Below are 22,178 nucleotides of genomic sequence, written 5' to 3'. Positions count from 1 at the left end.
GGTCTGCAGGTAAAAGGCAGGTTCTCAAAAACCATTTAAGAAGTTAAACATCTGTAGAGGACAGCGTGAGGGAGAAAAAGGTGACACTGAGGAGCTGATGGCTCTGGATGTGCTACATATATGTTATGCCACAGGCTGGAACCGGGAAGGTGTGTAGTCTAGCTCTGAGCAGATGCCTGTTTGTACTCGGTTTAATTCTCCAGTATTATTATATTATCAATAAATAGTTACATGTCAGTATATTTAGTATTAGAGCCTTGTTTTCCTCATTCGAAGACAGCCTCAGCAATATCAGCACCAACCATTAGGAGCGTTGGTGCGGGGAGTCGCAGGGCAGAGGCAGCGATCTGGGCCATGGAGACTGTCCTTCCTCTAAACCTCCTAACACGCACAGAAGCCACCAGGCTCCTGGAAGCGCAAAGCAGCTCAAAGAAAGCAATTGCAGAGGTGAGAGCATCCTCAAAAGCTGGGGAACTCCCTGAGGTGCTTCTCTGCCTTCAACTCCAGAGTGCTGGAGGTCAGAGCTGGCCCAAGCAGCCTTGGCTCAACCGGTCACCTCAGTTATCATCGGTTCTCGTTTAGCGCTTCTGGTAAGCTTTCCAAGTCTGAGATTGAAAAAATAATTGACCTTTACAGTTGCATTTGAGCTGACTACATTGCCATCAGCTCTTGCTAGTCCTCACTACTCAGATCATATTTGCTTAATGGCATGTGAATTAATTTGTTGGACACTGACGCTTCACTGCAGGATTAGTTAGTGACTCTATCAAGGGGCTGGTGCACAAAATTTTAGATGTAGAGTATCTTTTTAGGGGGAAAAATTAAAAAAAAAGGAGGAAAGGAAATTCCAGTGCTCCTGGAAATCCACACTTTTAGGGTGCTATGACTGGAGTAATGAATGAGCTGAAGTACAGAAGAAAAATAAACTAAATTCCAGCTATTTAAAGGCTCAGCAGTTCCTTCCAGGCAAAAGACAAGCAGCTATTGTGTGCCTGCGCTGCAAGGGCTGGGGGGAGGCAGCGTTTCCCACAGGCAAATTAGGAATGGGAAAACCAGAACAAAACCTGCAAGCCTCAGAAGCCCGAGTAGGGAACACAAGCCGTTTTCTGTTTGCATGATTTGTGTTGTCATTAGGTGGGTTTAATGGCGCTTTATTATTACTCTTGGAGGAAAGCTGGGCTTTACTTGAGCCAGCATTAATGACCATTCAGACCTGGGAAATGTCAGGGAAGCAGCCAAAACCGCATTTGCCGTGTCACTCAGGCACACACAGGGAACAGAGGGGCTCCTCCTCCCCCTTGTCTCTCGCTGGCTGTGGAGGTTGGTCTCGTTTCGCTAGAGCCTGATAAAAACTTGCCTGTGCCCTGTTTGGTGGGGATGTCTGATTCACGTCAATTATCTCCTTGTAAAGGAATACCTGTATTCACCACTGTCACTGGGACCAGACCCAAACCCCACAGGTGTGTTTGAGCCCCCCACCCTGCTGCCCCACAGTCGCCTGGGGCAGAAGATGAGGCCCGCATTGTGGCTGTGGGAAAGGCTTTTCTCCTCTGAGATGGCTTGAACCCCTCCGAACCTTCTTCCCAAGCCACAGTCAGCCCTTGCAGGAGCGGTTCAGCAACACAGTCGAGGCTTCTTGAGTCGACTATTTGAATGCCTTGTTTCAGGCTGTGTGGAGGTGAAAGGAGATGAGGTGAAAGAAGACTGCCTGAAAGGAAATCCTAGAGTTGAAACCCATGAGCTTCAACAGCCACGTGAAGCCCCTCTCTTTCCCCTTCATTGGTTTCACTCAGAAGATACCAATTTCTCTCCTTTCACACAAGTGCACAGGCTAGAAGCAGCAAAGCAGGTAACAGGCAAGCACAGCAGCTTTCTGCGTTGAGGATTTCGGGACTGACACATCACTTTGAGAACAGCACAAGATCCACCAGCCACCCACGTTCCACCTGTGGAAGGAGCGCTGTTACCTTGGCTCTGCGTGTCCTGGGCAGCTGCTCAGAGGTGCAGGGATGGAGAGCTGGTCTGGTGGCAGTAATGCCCCTCCCTAAGGAGAACCAGATAGATGTAGCCCCTCTACCATCCCCAGAGCAAGCTAAAACTGTGCCAGTGTAGGAATCTTACATTTCTTTATCACTAGATCCTGGTTTAGTTTGAGATACACTAATTTTAGAGGACCAGATGATATGAGAAATATGGGATTCCTACCCCAGGCCAGCAGGAATGAGATTTACTGGTGGAGTACAGCTGCTTTCTCAAAGCAACGCCATGGGCTTCCCTGACACGTGGTTACATTGAAAAGTTGTTGAAGTTTTTTCATGATCTTATTTAGATCAAGCCAAAGGGTATCAGAGTCAGGAACTGCCCAATAGCCATTTTCATTGCATTATATGAAGCACTTTGAAAAAAAGTATTTATTGATGGGGAGTGATATGACTAAGGTGCCTTTAGCTGTAAAAATGCTTTGCCTATTGAGAAGCTGTTCTGATGACAAATTTGCAACATAAACCCTGCATGCCTGAAGTAACTGGTTTAGAAAATGAAATTTCATTTGAAACTGTTTTATTTTCTTCAAGAACAGTGCAGTTAAACTCACACATTAACAAACAATGCCATACTTCCTGTGTATTGATTGCCTTCCTAGAAGTGGGCAGGCACCCTTAGCCATCGGACACCACAAGTGAATTTATCTGGAATCCGAAGTTTTAAACGGATGAGCTCTGTCAAAGTTGCCAAGTTCCTTTCAACAGGTTACAAGTTCCTCAAAAAATATCCAGGGGAGTCTCTCCAGCCCGGGCCAGCGCTGCGCTGTGGCGCCATCGGCACCACCGGCACGGGCATAGGGCAGGGTGGTGGCTCAGGTTGGCGTTGCCATCGGTCCCCGACCACACTCTGGGTCCTTCTGCTCAGTGCAAAGGAGCTGGAAAAGCACAGACATTACAGACCCCACACACCTCATGGCTCATGTCAGAAAATAGCCTATAGGTTAACTATAGGAAACCCTTGGATCATCTTAACATCCTTTGAAAGCATCTTCCAGAAGTGAGGGTCAGCTTGGATGGAACTGACAAAACAAGGTATAGGTACCAGGGAATAACACACACAGCCAACCGTCTTTTTTTTATAAAAGTATTTTTAATAAACTGATGGATTTAAGTTTCAGATGCTAGACAACTTGTTGCCATGTACAGGTAACAAAAGTCAAAATTCTTTGAATTTTATACAAATACTATGTAGTACAGTAAACTTGAATACAAGTTTACAAAAAATGCATCAGTGAATATTCAGCTTGTAACCAACTTCCAACAGTGAAAATTACCATGTATCAATAGTGATCAGAATTGCATTGCAAATTTCAGAAGTAATGCAACTATGTTTTTACCAAGCCACTCTGAAGTTACTGGTGCACACTGACAGTACATTGGATTTTTTTTGGCTTGCTGAACAGCAAATGGCATTTAAATAAAATGACTTTGAGTTAAAGAATGTAATACGTACGAAAAGTACTACCTTACAGAAAATTAAACAAGAATGAGAAAGTAAACAGAGCAGAACCCTGAAGTAGTGATATTTTTCTACCCGTTTTGATGGAATAGACTCCACAGGTGTCCAGCTTTCTCACAGCATTTTGCAGTGTCCTAGTCCTAGCACAGTGTGGTCGTTAGTAGACTAAAGTAATCCCTGCTTGGCAGTAATGCTGGTGAAAGGTAACTTGCTCTATTGCTAACAAATCGGAGTAACCACTGGCAGGGTGACTTCTCGGAGGCATCCAGTGGAGGCTGAGTTGCGGCTGAGGTTACAGGACCGCTTGCTTTGATTCAGTACCCAACAGCCTTCAGGGTTCAGGGGTCACTTTCCTCACAGGGTTTACAAATGGATGGTTTTGAAACACCAACAAAGAAGAGGAGCATAAGACAGTATTTTCACCTGTACAGCTACCGATAAAATGAATGTTTTTGTTACAAACTTTCCAGTCTGCTTTATAAAAAATATTCTTAGTTTTACTTCTAAATAAAAACTGTGCTGTGATCTGTCACGTTCTTGCATTGTACATGCTGCAGTTGTGTGTCATAATGAAGGTGTAGAGATTGGTGACCTAGCACTCTGGATGTATCAGAAGCCTAAAAAGCTGATTTTGGTACATAAAAGTTAGGTAGCAATGAAAATTCATTCTATTTATTTTCCCTAAAACCTAGGAAAAGCTACAGTACATTGCTAGATCAGTGGCCTCAACCCTGAGCTGAAATGAAGGACCTGCCTTGGCCGAGAGACTCAGTCACATTACTTCCCCAGCTGCACAGCAGAGACAAAATAACCTGTGGCCTGTTGTCTCAGCTGTCAGGAGCGCGAGATTCAGTTCTGTAATGCTTGAGAGTTGACTGGGGACCACCATATTCATTTTCACTACAGGGAAAAAAATGAAAGGAGAACTCAAATCCAAGAGATTCATTCGACAGGGAGAGTCAGTATGTCCAGCTTCTGGAGACCAGAGAACGTGATTAGCGGTAGACTTGTCAGTCTTGAGCATTTCCCACTTGGCAGAAGAGATTATTAAAACACGTACCAAACTACAGTTAAAGAGACTTCTACTATTATCCCATCTTTCCAGAAAGAGTCTCAATGATTTCTTTTTTCCCCAGAACCGAGCACCTCTGTAGCTACACTGCATCGCAGACCATGAGTGAAAACGTAGAGACTGCCTGACAAAGGAGCCAACCCAACTGCTGGCAGAAAAACTTCTGCTTGTTTCTAACCCCAGTTGGAGTTGCCCATCATAAGAATTCTTACTACAACACAGCCTACTGCACCTTCCCGTAGGGCGCAGCGGCACCGACTACCTGTGGCTAGGAGCATCCATAACATGAACCATTTTTGCCTCCTGGTATTTTTTTTTTTCCTTTTAAACAGCAGAAACTGTAGAGTCAGTATTTCACTTAATGGAAAAACTAAAATCCAGCAACAGACTGAAAATAAAGCTTGTAAGAATCATTTATACTTCTAGTAATGCACGCTTCTTTGTGAGCTGATCAGTTTATGGACGGTATGTTTGTTTGTTTTCTTTTTTTTTAAATTTAAGGCAGCAAGTCTTTCAAAATACACAAGCTCACCTCCCTCATGTTTGTGCTACTGTATCCTTATGTGCACAAGAGAACCTCACTAATTTACACTAATGACTGGAAGAACCAATAATTCTCTTGGTAAGTGAACAAGAATAAGGCATTCCATTATATATTCTGATCACTAATTATAATTTAGCTCTAATTATAATCTACCAGCAAACATACTTCTGTATTTTAGAAAATAATATCTCTTACCTTCAGATATAATTATGTGTGCAGATTAGTGGGTTCTGCTGTGTAAACACGCAGGTGCATAAGCAATTTTCAGGTTTTTCTTCATTACATCTGACAAGAAAGTTAATGCCACAGACAGAGACTGTGGGAAAATAAATTAGGATTTCTCTGTAATTTGTGCGGATATGCACAACTGGGCATTAACTCATAGCTCAAAAACAAGGACACGAATGTTTACAAACTCAAATTAAGCAAAAATCAGCAGCAGAAAGCAAGGCCATTCCCCAGCCATAAATGGCTTGTATTACACTATTCCAAGCTATATGAAAGAAACAAACCAGAATAAAAGTACTAACTTTTATATACAAGTTTGAAACCAAGTAAAGCAAATAGTGAAAAATTTGTTGATGCTTCTAACAGATGATATTCACGTGTCTAAAATCTGGTTGAAGTAGACTGTAAATGCAGACAGAAGATAGGATGCAAACTACATGGCTGAGTTTAAAAAAAATAAAAAGGGATCAATGTGCATTGTAATGACACAGAAATTCCCCTTCATATGTGCAAAAATCCACAGTTTCATTAATGTAGAGGTCATACTTCTGTAACAGATCTTAGACAAAAGCAGTCTCCCTACATCCTGCAATCCGCCTGTTTACATCAGCCACTTTAAGTGCACAGTACCCTGTTTACATATATAGTATTCAGCAGTTTCTGGCATTTCTCAAAATTTTATGTTTACCTGCCTTAAAATCTTGAAAACAAAGGGGAGAGTTCATCCAGAGCATCACACCACTGATTTTACCAACAGTTAAATCCAACTCAAATTCTCTGTTCTTCCATGGTGGCAGGAGTCCTTACAGGACTTGTAAACAGCAGTACACAATACTGTAAACAAATAATTTAAGTTCTGCTTTATACAAGATGTTACATTAACCCAGGTCTACCAAACAGGTGAAAATGAAAAAGGTGGCTTCACCCATAATCCTTCCCTTTTCTCCCAGCAATCCTTTTCAATACATAAATAATCCTGAGCTGAAACAGGGGGTGACGAGAGCCTTTTTTGCATATAAAACCCATGTTCTAGAGTCAGCTCTCACGTTCTGTCAGGAAGTCAATTGCTGGAGAAATTAAACTGAAGTTTTTCAAACCATCTGTTACTTTGGAGGGAGACTTATAATTTGGTGTGGCGTCCAGTTCTAGACCCAGATGCTGAGCTTGCCAAGGAAGCTGATGCTGCCGCATCCTCGGCTTCCTCCAGCTCTTCGTGCAGCTCCTGGCTCACGCTGGACTGGAGGGCTGCCGGTGTCAGCCACTCCTTCGGCAGGCAGCTCTGCAGGAACGGGATACAGGAGCTGAAGTACGCAAGGCGATTCACCCACCGTGGAATCTCTTTTCCACACAGAATCTAGAGGCAGGGAAGGGAAAAAGAAAGGATTAGTTTGTCTTCTGGTTTCAGCAGCAAAAGAACTGCAGTACACAGTGGAAATAAAAAGCAAAGGCTGCAGCAGCCTTATGATTTGCGTATCACAAACACCAGTCAAGCAGCACTCAAGTTAGCTACGCTAGGACAACTTTCCCCATCTGTAAAAGCAGCATCCCAAGTCACACAAGGAGACTTGTTTTCCACTGTGAGAGCTTGACATATGCTTCTGTATTTTCTTAGAAGTCCTGAAAAGCCTAACCGCCTCACTCTTTTTGAATAACTTCTATAAAAGACACAGAAATGAGTTAAGGTATGCTTTCTATTCACTGCTCATCCTTCAGAAACAGAAATAGCAAGAGAAATCTCACTATTAGAAAAAAGCACCCTGAAATCGATTGGTCAAAAAGATAGTGTCGATACCACAGCTATGTCAAAGTATCCATACAGCTGAGGGTATTGACTGAGACGGCCTCTGATGACTTTGCACAAGACATCGCCATCTTGCAGCACACAGGCCAAGCACAAACACTCTTATGTTGACTGGAACAAGAGAAGCTATACAGTGCAAAGCTGGTTTCAGCTCCTCAAAAATATATAAAGCTGCATTAAATACTTGGTTTTTCTGTACACAAGTCATTGAATGGTTTCATTGTCACTATTCAAGGAGTGAGCTATTTTACTTAACTACCTCCATATTCACTTCTGGTACTACTTACTCCAGTGTAAACCTGGAGAAAATTGTAGCTAATGTGAGCATTACTATGCTGCATTTAACTTGTAATTATATCCTTGTTTTTACAGTCATTCTGAACATTAAATAGGACAAGACATAAAATAGGAACAACATGATAATGCGGTTGAAGCGTATGGCAAAAACCTGGCCATATAGGCCAGATTTCAGGCCAACTGCTGCTTTGTCAGTGTCTCACCCTACTTACTTGTTCCAGCATCGCACATGAATCATCATCTCAATAAAATTTTCCAGTACCACTGGAAGATCAGTTTACACAAAACACAGGCTATACAATAAGTGTGCCATTAACTATTTGAAAAAAAAAAACCAAAACAGAACAATTAAATTTTATGGAAGTTCATAATGGAAAAAATAGCCATGCCTTTTTTGGAGTGCTTCAATGAAACATTAGAATAAATTCTGACAAGCAGAGATTGCCAGCTACTGATAAAAATCACAACTGCCATTCCCGTCTTTGTCCTGCATTACTTGTTCTTGACCCTTTCCCTCGTGTTGATACACACGTGAGTGATCAGGCAGTCAATCATACTGGCAAACCAACCATGTTAAAATAAAAACAAGAGGAAAAAGCAAAGTCCGTTCAACTCCACAGTCAGATACTCTGTACAACCACTCGGGTATCTACATGTCCAAGACATGGGTGCTGGCAGAGCAACAACTTGACAAAAGCCTCTCAGAGGATTAACACTATCTGTTAAACTTCAATGTCTTTGTTATTCTTTACAGTAGATCGTAACTTTAAAAATTATTTTCAGTATGATGATTCTGTGGATAAAAATAACACATGGTTCTATCTTCAGTAGTGATCTCTGAAGCATCTGAAATGATTTGGAAATCCTGTTAATACTTCATTCACTAGGGCTCTCAATTAAGAATGCATACCTGCTAGAACACAAACTATGTATGAAAACAATATTTAGCATTTTTGGTAGCAAAATCTTGTGCTTTGGACATGAACACAAATAGAACCTGAAAAACAGCCACATTTGCCCAAAGTAACAGAACTAGGAAGCTGGAAATTAGGTCAAACATTCCAAGGGACAGGAAAAATGCTCTGTAGCCACCCAGGAAACACCTTTCTGCAGACCTTTACATTTGCTTACCTCAGATAAAGCTGAAGAGAAGTGATTGCAGTTTTTGTGCATTAGGTGATAAGCATTTCCTTTGAATTCTTTTCCAAGCTCTTCTACTATTTTTTCTATGTCATCTTCCATAAAGTCAGTACTGCCTAGAACCACAGCCTCTCTAGAAGAGAAACAGAGAGAGTAGAAGGTGATCGGGCTTCTATGATATAGGCGGATTATTGTTCACACATCACTCAAAAATCACCCCACTGTGGGTGGGGAGATCTTTCCGCCCTCCTAGAACACCATGGTTTATTTCTATTACACATTACAGCACCACTTTCATCTTTATCATGAGATATTATTTCTTTGCCGTTTGCCCACCTGTAAGTTCTTTGTAACTTAACTCTGAGAAATATTGGATGCAATTTTCCCCTCTTCTGCAAAGGATATAATTTCTAAGAGACAGCTGAGAACAGGTAAAAGCTTATAAAGCAGGGAAGGGTCAAGGCAATCACACTGAGAAAGTGCAAAAGAGACATGGGGAAACCTTGAAGAGCAATATTTTTCAGCTTTTTCTTTGAATAAAAATTTCACTACCTTGAAAAAGTTACTCCATTGTATATACTGTACGAATAAAAAAAGCTAGCCAAAAGTCCATATAATTTGTACAGATTTAAGGCATTTAATGTATGCCAAAAATAATGTTATTTGCTGTAGACACTATTGAGTCTCATCACCTTTGTCTTTCATTTCTAAGTAAACACACTAATTTCTCAATAAGTCAGAAATCCTGTAATATTCAACATATCTATCCTCAAAAATAAAAGCAACAAGTTGTCTTTTTAATAGGCCTTCCGAAAAGCAAGAAAATAGGTATCTTTCTTACTTAAATTTAAATGTTTCTCCTAGCTCAGATGCATTTCCTGGTGAAATTTCAAATATTCCAGAAAAAGGGTATGGATGACCTCCATAGGCAAATTCTGAAAGAGAAAGCTCAGATTTAACAAAAACAGCATACGACACCAGTGGGAAACAGCAGAACTCACTGACTGGAAGATCACAAGGATCTAAAGCTAGAAACCAGACTTCTTATTTACATGGGTAACAGATGCAAGGAGCTGGAAATGAAGTTTTGTAAGGTACTAGTTGATCTAAGTGAAAACCATCAGGAAATTTCCTACATCACTGTACATGTTTAACTTAAACAACTTTACAGTAACTACATATTGTTTTCATTGTATCAGTGAGGATTTACAAGTTGAATTGTAAATCCCACCGATGTTCTTTATACATGCTTGTTTTTAAAAAATCCACTTACATATTTATGGATTAGGGATTCAAAGTACTGCACCCTCAGAAGTCTGATGGCGCTTCTATTCAGTGTGCACTACAGCTGTAAGTGTGGCAGCTAGTAGTAGCATAATGATTTTTTTTTTATTTCTTTGATTTGCAGGAGTTCAACTGTCCTGAGCTCTTCACTATAACAAGAAAGTAAACCAGTGCATGCATCTGAAGTCTGCACACAGCATCTGCTGGCGTAAGCACTTACAGTACAAGAAAGTATCACGGGGTGCTTTAGCTTCCTCCTGTGTCTGTACAATAATGCACCACACCGCACCCCGAGTGCAAAAGAAAGCTTTAAGCACGACTTCACACTTCCTCAAAACTCCTAACACATCATCCAAGTCTAGCATTCGGCTTTGTGGATAATCTTTTTTACAACAGGTTAATAAATAAAGTTTGATGTACTTTGAAAAATGCAGGTCATTGTTCTAGCAGGGGCGTGACCTGCTACAGGAGAGAGCTGTTACACCGTGCACATGTGTCTGGCACAGCTCAAGCCCAGTTTCAGGCACAGCACTATTGAGAGTCAGGTCTTTCTGGTTTGGATTAAAAGAAATTTTAAAAAGTTTTAACAATAAATATTGCATTTTGTCAATTTGTTACTTTGAAAACACTTGCAAACTCAGTTACGGTTTGACCATTACAGCAGCTGAAACATCTATAGTTTAAGGTAACTTTGCACAGTGTGGTCCTTGGATTTCATGCCACAACGTTTGCTGCTTCCCCTCACCTCCAAACACGTTCCAAAAAGAGGACTGGAGTTTTTTTATCCTTAAATGGACTGCTCTTAGCACCATCAGCTCACAGTGTCATTAGGCTGGCAGGCAGGAACACCCCAGACCTGAGCCTGTGCTACTGGATGCTCAGAAACACCCTTGGGCAGCAACGGGGACTCAAAGTGGCTCACACAGGTCAGGAAGCTGCATCCCCAAAGTACCACCTACTTAGCAAAATCTCAGTGTGTTGCTGTATTTATCACAAGTGTATCTTTTGCAAAAAGTACTCATGAGATGCCTTTTAAAGAAACTATCTTTTTAAAACAAACCAGCCTACCAATAAGGGACAGACAGGTTTTGCTGATCATCATACAGGTGTCTATCTGCAACAAACTATTGTTTCTGCACCTAAAAATTAACTTCTTGCACTAAGGGCTGGCAGAATACTGAGGAAACATGACTCAACCATGCTTACCTGAAGCATACATTTATTTTGGCAATAGGTATTTCAAAACCTAAAATACATATTTCTATGCCTAGTTGAATAAATTGCACACTTTTTTCATAGTTGCACAGCTTTAGACAAGAATGCTAGATGACTACTGGATTATTTGTATCCAAGGCTTTTTCCAGAACAGAAGAGATGAGAACTGTAAGAGAAAACTGATGAACAGGTTTCAGAAGCCAGACTTCCTTCACTACCCGATAAACATATTTTAAATAACAGCATTACCAAACAAAGAGTAAGTTATGTCTTTCTTGCACGTACCTCGGCCATACACCTCTATACCTGAATGGAACACTCCAATTCCAAGGGAAGAAGTATATTCATTCATCCAGTACTAAAAGAAAATAAAATAAAAAAGGACTTTTGTTAGATTCTCATACAGATTTGTCTTCTGATAACAGGCTGACAAGTATTTATCTTCCACATCAAAAGAATAAAATCCTACCACAAAGTGAAACTGCACAACCCATTTTACAGGAACAGAACATGCCATTAAAGTTCCACAACTGTACAGAATGAATTAATTCCATTGCGTTCTACTTCAGTGTTTTAGTGTGGTCAATGTCTGCCAGCCAAGGAGACCATCCATGGGAGAAATCCGGGTCAACTTTCGATCTGTCAACAAGTTACAGGTTGTAAACTTTTCCATTAGGTGTGATACATTCTAGAATCAACAGTAATTCTGCAGGAGCACTTTTTTTTTTTAATAATATCAGAATGCAGGACTGTAATATACACATTCCATCATTTATAGCAACAACCACACTTTTGCTTATGACCAGGTGAGCACGAGACACACTCAGAGGTATGTAAGATGGACTGAAATTGCCTCAGTATATTTTATCTCTGAATACACCATTGTCAGACACTACACAAGAGACGAAGCTCTCTCCCAGCTCCTGATGTGTCTCCATACACCAGGTGTAAGTCTTTTGCATAGGCCTAACACCTGTTTCCAATATATCACTTCTATTGTATCCAACAGATAATAATTGCATTTCAAAAGGAAACTAGGAAGTGATAACTTATCAAAAAAAGAGGGGAAGGGGGTGGCGGGGGGAAGAAAAACCCCCTTCCCTTAGTACTTTCTCTTTTCTTTTTCAGAAGCAGCAGCAAGTGCCTGTCAGGATCCAACTATTACCCTCAAGATCCTAAAGATGCACAGAGTTCTGGAACTACATCGCCACCCTCAAAATACCAGTCTCAGTAAAAATTTTCAAGTGACCCACATAATTTAAAAAGGAACCTCAAACAAAGGCTTTAAAAAAACCCACCTCAGTTGTGTCCTTACAACTGAAATTGTCTAGCAAGAAATACTTCTCAAAACTACAAGGAAAACATTATTTTGTCATTTAGTCCAGTAGTGGGATTTTTCCTCCCAGGTCATGTGGTCCCAAAGGGCATGGCTGCAAACTTCAGCAAAGGAGCCTGCAACAAGTCAGCTGGCACACAGGATACAGATGAGGTGGCACCCCCAGGGAATTAATATTTGTTTAGCAAACAGGAAGAAAAAGAAGCTGTCTTCTTTACACAACCTGTTGACATAGTAAATGCTTTCTGATGTGAAGTCACTATTAAAACAGCACGGCTGATGATAAAAATGTAAAAGGTTACAGGTGTCAGAGTTTAAGACGTGCTAGCCGAGTTAATGCGTAATTTACAGGGCCATTACAAACATTATGATATATAACATGCATTTCTGAAAGCTAGTTTTCTCCCAATAAAAAATATACACTAGACCTCGGACGGAGAAGCTATTAATGAAAATCAAGACAAGTTAAATGGCAAAAAGAGCAAGTCAAGCCAAAAGATACAGATTATCAGGAATAAAATATGGATGCATTTGGCTTTTATAGTCACCCTAAGTACCGTCAAACCTAAAATAAATAGTCCCCCAAATTGAGTTACCATCAGCCACCAAACATCAGCATGTAATTTTTCCAGCCTAAAATTCAGTTATGCTAGCAGGCACAGGACACAAAAGACTACCTGGATAGCAAGATATTGAGGATTTGATGTCCTCTTCTGTAGACAAGCCAGTTGTGAGAAATTTTGACAACATGAATTAACAGAAGGCAGATTTTGCTTCTTATATTTATTTAATGTTAAGCCTCATTGAGATCTGTGGATAAATTTTGCTCAGGACTAAACATTACCCTTTGCTTTAGTTCCTGTTTTTGTCAATGCGTTGCTTTGTTAGCTAGTGGGGTATGGATGACTACACTAAATTATCACCTTAGTCTATTTAAAGGGCTTAGCAGTTCTTTCCTTCCTCCTCCCCGAGAAGAGAAGGGCGAGTCTGTATGATCAAGCTACATCTAGAAATATACTGGGTTAGATTTACTCTGTACAGACAAGGGGTGTCTAACTCATTTTCACCGGGGGCCACAGCAGCCTCGCGGTTGCCTTCAGAGGGTCGATTGTAATTTTAGGACTGTATAAATGCAGGAGTATTTACATTTATACAGTCCTAAAATTACATTCGACCCTCTGAAGGCAACCGCGAGGCTGCTGTGGCCCCCGGTGAAAATGAGTTAGACACCCCTGATATAGAAAGACAGAAACCAGGGAGAAAATAAGAAGAGGGGAAGGAAATAAAACAGTGTTATGACTACCCAATGAATTTAACGGGTTTGTGAGCATAAAAAAAAAATTGATTCTGTTCATTGAAGCGAAATCAAAGCGCCCAGGAAAATGGAGGAGCTAGTTAAACATAACCCTGTTTCAGTTCTGAAGCCAGTCATATCCCACACTTTACCAGCTGACCATTTCAAAATAGTTTTAGGTTTGTATTTATAGTCAAAACCATAGGCACATTTAACATACAGTTTGTTAGCACAGGAAGAAAGCTTGTTGGCCTAATGAGAAGATGCATCCAAATGAACCTAATCTAGAACTGAGCTTGACAGGGTCCCTGGTGCTCTAGTCTTTCCTCTCCTGGGTACTCATTTGGCCAGAAAACTCCGGCTCTAGCCTCTGAATTCCAAATAACCTACACATTACACACACACGTCGGATCTGTTAATGCCAAGCAAGGTTATCACTGCTCTCTGAAAATGGAACAGAAGTTACACAAGACATTCCATAAGCAGTAGAAGTAATAAAGCCTAGTTTGTTACTAGGCAGAAAAAGAGAAAAATTATTGATGCTCCTCCCCTCACACACCCTCATGAAACCCAGCGCAGGGTGTAGGGAGAGGACAGACAAGTGGGTTGCCCACCCTCCTCATCGTTTCATACAGAAGCAGACAAAGGGGGCAGAAAGCTGCTCTAACAAGGTCTTCTGCAAGTCCAGTGCTATTCCAGTGCACACTCCTCCTTACTGGTGGCACCTAAATACACGAGGCTCACTAGACTACAGAAACTGAGCAGTAGTGGCAAATAAAAAAAACGTTAACATCTTTGGAAGAACTGACTAAAGCAAGCTGGCATTTAATATTTCCAGTAAGACTAGAGTAGATGAACTGAAGATAAAAGAATTTCAATAAAGCAGAAATACTTTCCCCGTAGGAACGGTAATTATATCTAGTTATTACTTAATCTGGATCAGCTATTGGAAGGTTGGTCACATTTTCTCATCGAACAAAATGCCTTATCTCACTGAAGAAAGAAATGCATGGCAAATGCAACTTGAATAATAACTATATAGCTTGCTGGATCAGTAAAATGCCACAAATTCTGGAATCCCCAATGGATTCTGGAAGCTGCATTTTTTCTTCCACTACACAAACTTGATTCCCTTAATTTAGTCTTCATATGAATTTTGCCACAGTATAATGTATAGAAAAAGCACAATACCATATCCTCAATATTTTGCAATAAATCAGTCTTATAAAACAGGAATTGATGTTTAATGTAACTATCAGAATGAAAATATTGGACAAGCATTTTTCTATATGCACAATAAAGTCATGTCATTGAAATGAAAGAAAAAGACTAATCCCAGTGCTTCAAAAATATCTTCATTACTTTCTTCAGAGCTTTCATTTATGTTAATACTTTAGGTTGTTAAAGCCTTATTTGACAAGGGAAAAAATAGGATGCTGCTTTGTGCACAAAAAAGCTAGACTCCTAAAAATAGCAGTTAGTTAAAATGAAACTATAAAGTACTCTGGTTCTCAAAACACATATCAAAGTCTTCACCCTACCCTTTTAATGATCATAAGATTTTCAAAGGCATGAACTGCAGCACGTAAATATGCCCTTAAGCTTCTCTCCCTCTGTAAAGTTCCCAGTACTTGAAAGTCCCCTTTCTTGTACAACACACGCACCCCTCCTCCCTCTTTGGTTTTATCAAAGATTTTCACTGTTTCAAGCGCTAAGGACAATGGAAGGGTATATGCTCAGAAAACAACCAGCTCAGTCCTGCAAGGAGTTTCTAGAGCAGCAAGGTCACCCTATATTCCCCTGCATACCTAAGCAGCTGCCTGGGAAATGCAGCCACAGTTAGCGCTCAGGTTAAAATAGAGCTGTTGGTATCACCGTTGCAGTTACAGTAATGTCAATTCTGTCAACCAGGTATCTAACAGTGGTCTCTTGTTCCAAAAGTGAAACAAAAAACCCCCAATCCCAAACCTAAACTACAAAAAAAGAAAATCACCAAACCTCAAACCCACCTCCAAGTGACACAGTGTCGGAAGCCATCAGTACACCTGCTAGTACCTCAATACACAGTTGTCAAGATTTGATGAATAAAAAGAACTTCAAAATAGCTATTATGAAAGACTCTTCCCTTCTCCCCCGACTCTTAATGCCTCCAAACAATGAAGTATCATAGATTTCAGCAGGCTGTCTACATACAGTCACATAACTGCTATGCAACGCGAAAGTAAGGCTCTAGTTTAAGGTCCTGCTTCAAACAAGTTTAAAATGGACTGAGACATCGTTTAGTGAGAGTTCGAGGCTGGATGTATACTGACAGTGTCCTTCAGTCACCGTGGGAACCTCAGCTTTTCTTTCCAGTTTAAAGGAAACCCGTTTCTCTTATGGTCAAATAACATGGATACCATTATAAAACAACAAACACAGCTGAAGTATGATATAGAAATATTCAGATTACAACTATGTATAATTTGTGCTCATATCCACAACTGCAGACCAATGCACAAAATGCCACCCCTATATGTGATCAAGCATCTGCAAACGAATGTGCTTGCTTGATTCTTTTGGGGAATAAGTTCCTTCCACAGATGGTGGCTTTAGAGACTATGCTACTCCTTGATGTAGGCAGAGCCTCACTTATCACGACACGATGACTATCAGTCGCCAACATGTCCTGAGGAGAAGTATGACACTAGTTTTTATGAGCACAATCTTCCTGTTGCTTTTTTTCCCCTACCCTTCTGTCAACTCTTGGCCTTCCTAGGATGGCTGGAATAAAACTAATCACAGTAATTCAGCTCTGGAGGAAAAACAAAGGAGGATGTGGGTTGCATCAAAGAAATCTAAGGAGTAAGGGGTGAAGGAAAACCATGGGAAGAATAGACTATGACAAGAGAAAAAGAAAAGGCATGCTGAAGTCACACCCTGCCAATGCCATCATCGTGGCGAGAACGCCGTTTCCCACTGAGGCCGTGGTGTGACTTTGCAGGCAGGAACTCACATGGGAGACAGTCCCTTCTGTCGGTTTTCACAACCTGCCCGTGAACTGGGCCCAGGTGACAATTTGCACAGCTAAGCGAGTCTTCGTGGGAACACCGGGTCTTCCACCTTGGTGAGTCAGAAGTGCGTCAGGCCTTGACTTCAAAGACACTGCCTTATGTAAGAGCCCTGAAACTGAAGTCCTATTTCTTGCCCTGTTCAATTATTTACAGTTAATAAATGTAAAACCACCTCTTTCCATGCTAGACGAGCTTCTCCAATGTACACTTTTTAACTGTACTCCAGAAAAGTCATACATACACATGTGACAGAGCATCCTTCCCTTCTTAAGTCTAGTATAAACAAGGTACACTGATTTCCTATTGTATCAGCATCATGTATGAGCTCAACTAGGTGAGCAAAGACTCCATTTATTCCCCTCTCTCTGAAAAATCAGTGAATAGACTGTTCCTGTCTGCACTCTCCCCTCATTCTCTGCAATAAAGGAAAAACAAAGTAGAAGCAACAGGTTATATTCACTGGAGACAGAACTTTGACACAAGAGGGGGCAAGAAAAAAAAATTTAAAAATATCCTTTGACAGGGGCATTGATTTCTATGGTAAGTACTGGGGAGAAAGAAAATTATAACAGAAATCAGGCTAGTTCATGTAAACTCATATATAATTTTAATTTCAAAACAGCTGCCTATGATTGCTTTTAAACATTTTAGCATCTGAGCCTGAGTTTTCTCAAGCAAACAAGCTGCATTTTCTCATTGCCAGCAGTCACTGACTCTACATTATATAACTTCATCCTTTTAAAAGGCAAAAAGTTCACTTTAAAATGGTGGTGGTGGCAGGAAAGCCTATCTAAAATAGGCTAAGTAACACAGTTACCTGAAGCTAGTAATGAATCTTACTGTCCCTCTATCAGTAGATTCAAAATGTGGCCAGAGAACTAGTGCTCCTTGTTCTAATTTCCAGTGCTTGAAAGGCATTAACGGATAATATTTTCTTAATATTACTTATCCGAGCCTCCTGCTCTATGCAGGTACTTACACCTCATTTGTTACCATAGCATCTGAGCAGCTTGCAGCTGAACAGAAGACAATACAACAGTTGCTGTAGGTGTCACAAAAAGATGACCCAGAAGGGAGGGAAGGTGAGCTCATAGGACTGCAAATCAAGCTGGAGCAATTCCATTATTTCTACCAAGTTGCAGCCACACCAAAACTGTTCAAAATTTCTGGTCTAGAAAAAAACATGTTACTGACACACCATTAAAAATCTCTTATCCCTACAGACAGTGGTTACCCACTACTACTATCCTGCTGGAAAATCAGCCACTTTTCTGGTTTTCAGGAGCAGGAACGGGAGAGCCTCCCCCCGCCGAGCCCTGGGGGCAAAACCACAGGAGGATGAACAGCCCGGGGAAATTCACGCGTGGCCATTCACGCATCGCTGGGGCAGGGGACGAGTTTCCCCTGTGCCAGGGCAGGGACGCACCTGTCACCACAAGGCCCGGTCCGCAGCCCGGAAAACTTTGGCTGCGGGTCACAAGAGACCGGCAGACACTGTCAGACCCCCCAGATCATCGCCACCCCCTCCCCAGGTCTCTTATCGCTCCCCGCGGGCGGGAGCCCACGGAGCCGCCTCCCGCGGGGACAGGCCGGGGAAGAGCAGGGAAACTTTCCCCGCTGCCCCCGCCCCTCCCGCAGGACGCTCCGCGCCGCAGCCCCGCGGCCCGGCCGGAACGGGGAGCCGGGACCCCCGCCCGCGCCCGCTGCCACAGGTGCGGGGCCGCGCTGCCTCCCCGTGCCCGGGCCCCTGGCGCCGGGCCGGGCGCTCACCATGTCGTAGACGTTGAGGATCACCAGCTGGTTCGCCATCGCCGGCGGCCCGCGGGCGCCCCCCGCCCGCTCGGTCGCTCCCGCTGCGGCGGCGGCGGCGCTGCTCAGGCGGGCGGCGGGGCCGTGGGGACCCCCGGGGGCCGCTTCCTCCTCGTCCTGCCTGTTGCTGCGGGGCGGGGGGGGGCGGCGGGCACCATGGAGCCGCCGCCGCGGAGGGACGGGGCCTCGCCCCCGGGAGACGCGCTTAGCCCGCGGCCGGCGGCGGGGGCCGGGCGGGGCGGGGGGGAGCGGGCGCGGGCCCCACCTCGGTGGCGATGGCGGCGCCGGTGGCGGCGGGAGGGGAGCGGGGGGGACGGGGCGCGGCGGCTGCGGCGGCGCGGACGGGGGAGGGCGCGGGCAGCGGCTCGCGCCCTGCGCGGCGCTGGCGCCGGGGCCGCGGTTCGGCCGGGCAGCCCCTCCAATGGGCGCAAAATGGAGCCGCTCGAGCCCGCCCCCATCTCCGCCGGGCGCGGGCCGGACGGGACTACAGCTCCCGGCGCGCAGCGCGGCGGGCAGGGCTGCGGCTCCCGGCGTGCACAGCGCCGCCCGGGCGGACCGGGGGCCTTCCCCGGCACAGCAGCGACCGGCGCGGGCAGCGCCCGTGCGCCGCCGTGGCTCTTCACACATCCGTCCTGGGGAGGTGGCGGGAGAGCCCGGTGCGGGCTGACCACCGGCCGGCTGGGGCCCCGTCGGGCGGGCACTTCGCGCGTCTCGCCGGCACCAGGCCCGGGCCGGGCGGACCCGCGCCGGAGCCGACACCACCGCGCTCTCACGGCTGCTGGGCCGGGTCAGGCTGCCCTGTGTTGTGTCGGGCGTGACACACACGCAGGGTGAGGCCCTCGGTGTTCCGTGGCAGGAAGGGCTGCGCTGGGGCCGTGTGGGGAGTGTGCCCCGGCACCGCCATTTTGTGTTCCTGCTCAAGGGGAGCTGGCCGGGAATTGGAACGAGTGTTACAAAAGTGACATTTGAGCTTTCTTGACCTGCAGATAACCCACATGGGGATAGTGCTGGATGTGTGGCCACTGCTAGGGCTGCACACACTTCCCATGTGGGCTATAGTAACCTTATGGTAAGGTATCCTTATATATAACTTGTCAAGCAATAGCAAAACAAAATTCAAGTTGGTAAAAAGTGTCAACAGCAAACCCGGGGTGCAGATTCAGTTTTCTAAAGAGAGCTACTGCTGCTGACCCTTTATAGCACATCAAAGGAGGTGTAGTTCCCAACAGGCTGTGGGTGTGCTTTTGAGATGAAGCTACTGCAGGACAGAGCATGCACCACTCCAGGGGTATTCTGGCTTCCACTATCAGTTTTGGCTGCAAATGCTTATATGTTAGATGTTTAGCCCCTTTTTCTCAGCTAAAACTCCTCCTGGCTCCTGAGCTGCGCACCCTGGGCTCTGTTTCACATGCAGAACAGTTCTGTGCTTCCAGTACTACAACACAGCTGATGCAGACAGTTAAAAAAGCATCGGTTTGTTTCCAGCTTTGGGGAGTGATCTTCAGTCAAAGGAAACTGTTGAAAAACTTACCAGAGGCTTGGCTGCTGGTTGTCAAAGTACGAAGTTCAAACGCCTGAGTGGCTGCTGTATGAACCTGTGGTTCACCTTAGCTGTGTGAGAAGTGTTGGCGGGAGTGCCTCACTTTGCCAGAGAAACAGTAAACCTGTGGAGAGGGTGTCCAGACTCCTTTGGGTCATGTATTTCATCTGCTCCTTAGGCAGCTAGGCAACGATAGCTATTAAACCAAAAAAGTTTGTGGGAAAAAGTTGCTTCTGCGTCGGAATACTGAGGAAAATGTGATAATATCATAAAAGCTGCAAGGGTCAAAAACCTTATCTGAAAAGGCAGGGACTCCATTTGCAACAGTGTGTATTAACTGAAAGAGAGAAATACAGAGTGCAGGAATGACTTCTAGTGAATCACTAAGTCTTAATTATCTCCTGTTTGTTGCCTGTCTACAAGATGCACTGTGAAGAAAAAGGAGAGCAAATAACTTCTAGCCTGTAGTGACAGGAGAGGGAGATAGGATTCATATTGTATGAATAAAGCTGAAGAATAAAGCCTCAAAGAATCTTTTATTTGACTTAAAAATTGAATTTTGATGTTTAAATATTAGACTTACTACATAGAGTAGTAACAAAATACCACAGCTCTGACTTCCTCGGGGATACAGTTGATCTTTTCATGCAGTTATCTGCAAAAGACAGGAAAATGCCTCTTTTTGAGCAAAAAGACTGATTAGGTAGGTGTCAGAAGCAATGTTAAGCACGCGTTTTACAGCAGTGTGCATTTATCTGCATAGTTTGCAGAGTGAGGAAGTATGGTATGGGGATACTCTGAGATACTCACAAAGATCAGCTTGGCAATTTGGTAAAGGGGCAGTGATCAGTAGTGAGCACTGTTACAAGGAAAGAAGTATAACTTGTGAATGTGAGGGAGACTTCTGCTTTGTAAAACTGAAAGCCAAGCTGCTTGAGCCCTTAATAGGAACACAGAAAATCTCTCCAGAGAAGAACACAAACCAGAATCAGTGTCTACCAATCTGTACTACATTTACTTTATGCCATGACATTTTTCTAGCCTTGTATGGGAGAAATAGGTTTAAAGAACTGTCCTGTTTCTTGTCTTTATGGAAAATGCCATTGCTGGTTTAGTCTTCAAAGGTGTAGAAATAGTCAAGATTAGAGGAGCACAAATTTTCAGCAACAAAAGAGAACTGTGAGAAGCCTAAGGCGCCTTCAATTCACAGGGCGGTGCAGAGCACCCTGCACAGATGTTGCTAAACACCTCCCGTGTGTCTTGTGCGTTTGGCACATGTGCAGCTAAGGTGGAACAGATGTGCAAATGCCCAGCAGGAACTGTGCTTCAGCCAGTGGGGCAATTCTCTCTTAAGGGAAGGCCTGCTTAATGATCAGTAGGAACAGACTGTTTTCACTGGAGGTGAAATTCCAAAATTGATTTGTTTCTGATCTCTGTGTTGGTACAGACTGTACTGAAATGATGGGATATGAATAATGCAAAATGAATTTGTAACAAATGGTTAAAAATGCTTATGTATTCTTCATGCAAGATTTCTATGGCTTTCATAATCTTTATCAAATATATATATCAAAGTGATTATGAGTAGTTCAACCATTTATTCACCTGTGGGGCTTTATTAAACTTATTTTAGTACAAACAGAACAATTGCCATTAAAAGTATAGGCTTTGCAAAGTATCTTAACTTATTAATAAAAAAATTCCGCTCAGAAGTGCAAAAATTTCTTTAGCCAGGATTAAAAAAAATAGGTCAAAATATGATAATTATTATAACAAGTTCCACTTAATTATGAGAAGAAACTTTTTCACAGTGAAGGTAACAGAGCACTGGAACAGGCTGCCCAGGGAGGTTGTGGAGTCTCCTTCTCTGGAGACATTCAAAACCCGCCTGGACACATTCCTGTGTAACCTCATCTAAGTGTTCCTGCTCCGGCAGGGGGGTTGGACTAGATGATCTTTTGAGGTCCCTTCTAATCCCTAACATTTTGTGATTCTGTGATAAGAAAGTCCTGGGCAGGACAAAGCATCAGTTCTGTGGATGTTACAGAATATGCTCTGTATTTT

General features: G+C 43.2%; 1 protein-coding gene across 1 annotated transcript; it reads right to left on the bottom strand.

Annotated features, from left to right (window-relative positions):
- Positions 1 to 3,125: 3,125 nt before the first annotated feature.
- DESI2 (desumoylating isopeptidase 2) lies at positions 3,126 to 19,039 on the bottom strand. Its single transcript, XM_080341329.1, has 5 exons — positions 18,536 to 19,039; positions 11,368 to 11,440; positions 9,425 to 9,518; positions 8,575 to 8,716; positions 3,126 to 6,699 (listed from the first exon to the last, which is right to left on the bottom strand). Exons 1-5 carry the CDS (start codon positions 18,572 to 18,574, stop codon positions 6,466 to 6,468), a joined length of 582 nt encoding a protein of 193 aa, XP_080197455.1. The 5' UTR covers positions 18,575 to 19,039; the 3' UTR covers positions 3,126 to 6,465.
- Between the last annotated feature and the right edge of the window lie 3,139 nt (positions 19,040 to 22,178).

This window comes from Nesoenas mayeri (genome assembly GCF_963082525.1).
Source record: "Nesoenas mayeri genome assembly, chromosome: 3".
NCBI lineage: Eukaryota > Metazoa > Chordata > Aves > Columbiformes > Columbidae > Nesoenas > Nesoenas mayeri.
Note: the sequence above shows the minus strand (reverse complement) of the source record. Positions and strands in the feature narration are given on the sequence as shown.

What these genes read in the sequence shown, in the direction of transcription:
- DESI2 (XM_080341329.1), bottom strand. Translation starts at nt 18,574, where the DNA reads ATGGCGAACCAGCTGGTGATCCTCAACGTCTACGACATG. An exon ending in GGAGAAACATTTAAATTTAA is followed by an intron (nt 8,717 to 9,424) that starts GTAAGAAAGATA and finishes TTTCTCTTCTAG; the next exon opens with AGAGGCTGTGGTTCTAGGCA. An exon ending in TCTCTTCAGCTTTATCTGAG is followed by an intron (nt 6,700 to 8,574) that starts GTAAGCAAATGT and finishes CCCTGCCTCTAG; the next exon opens with ATTCTGTGTGGAAAAGAGAT.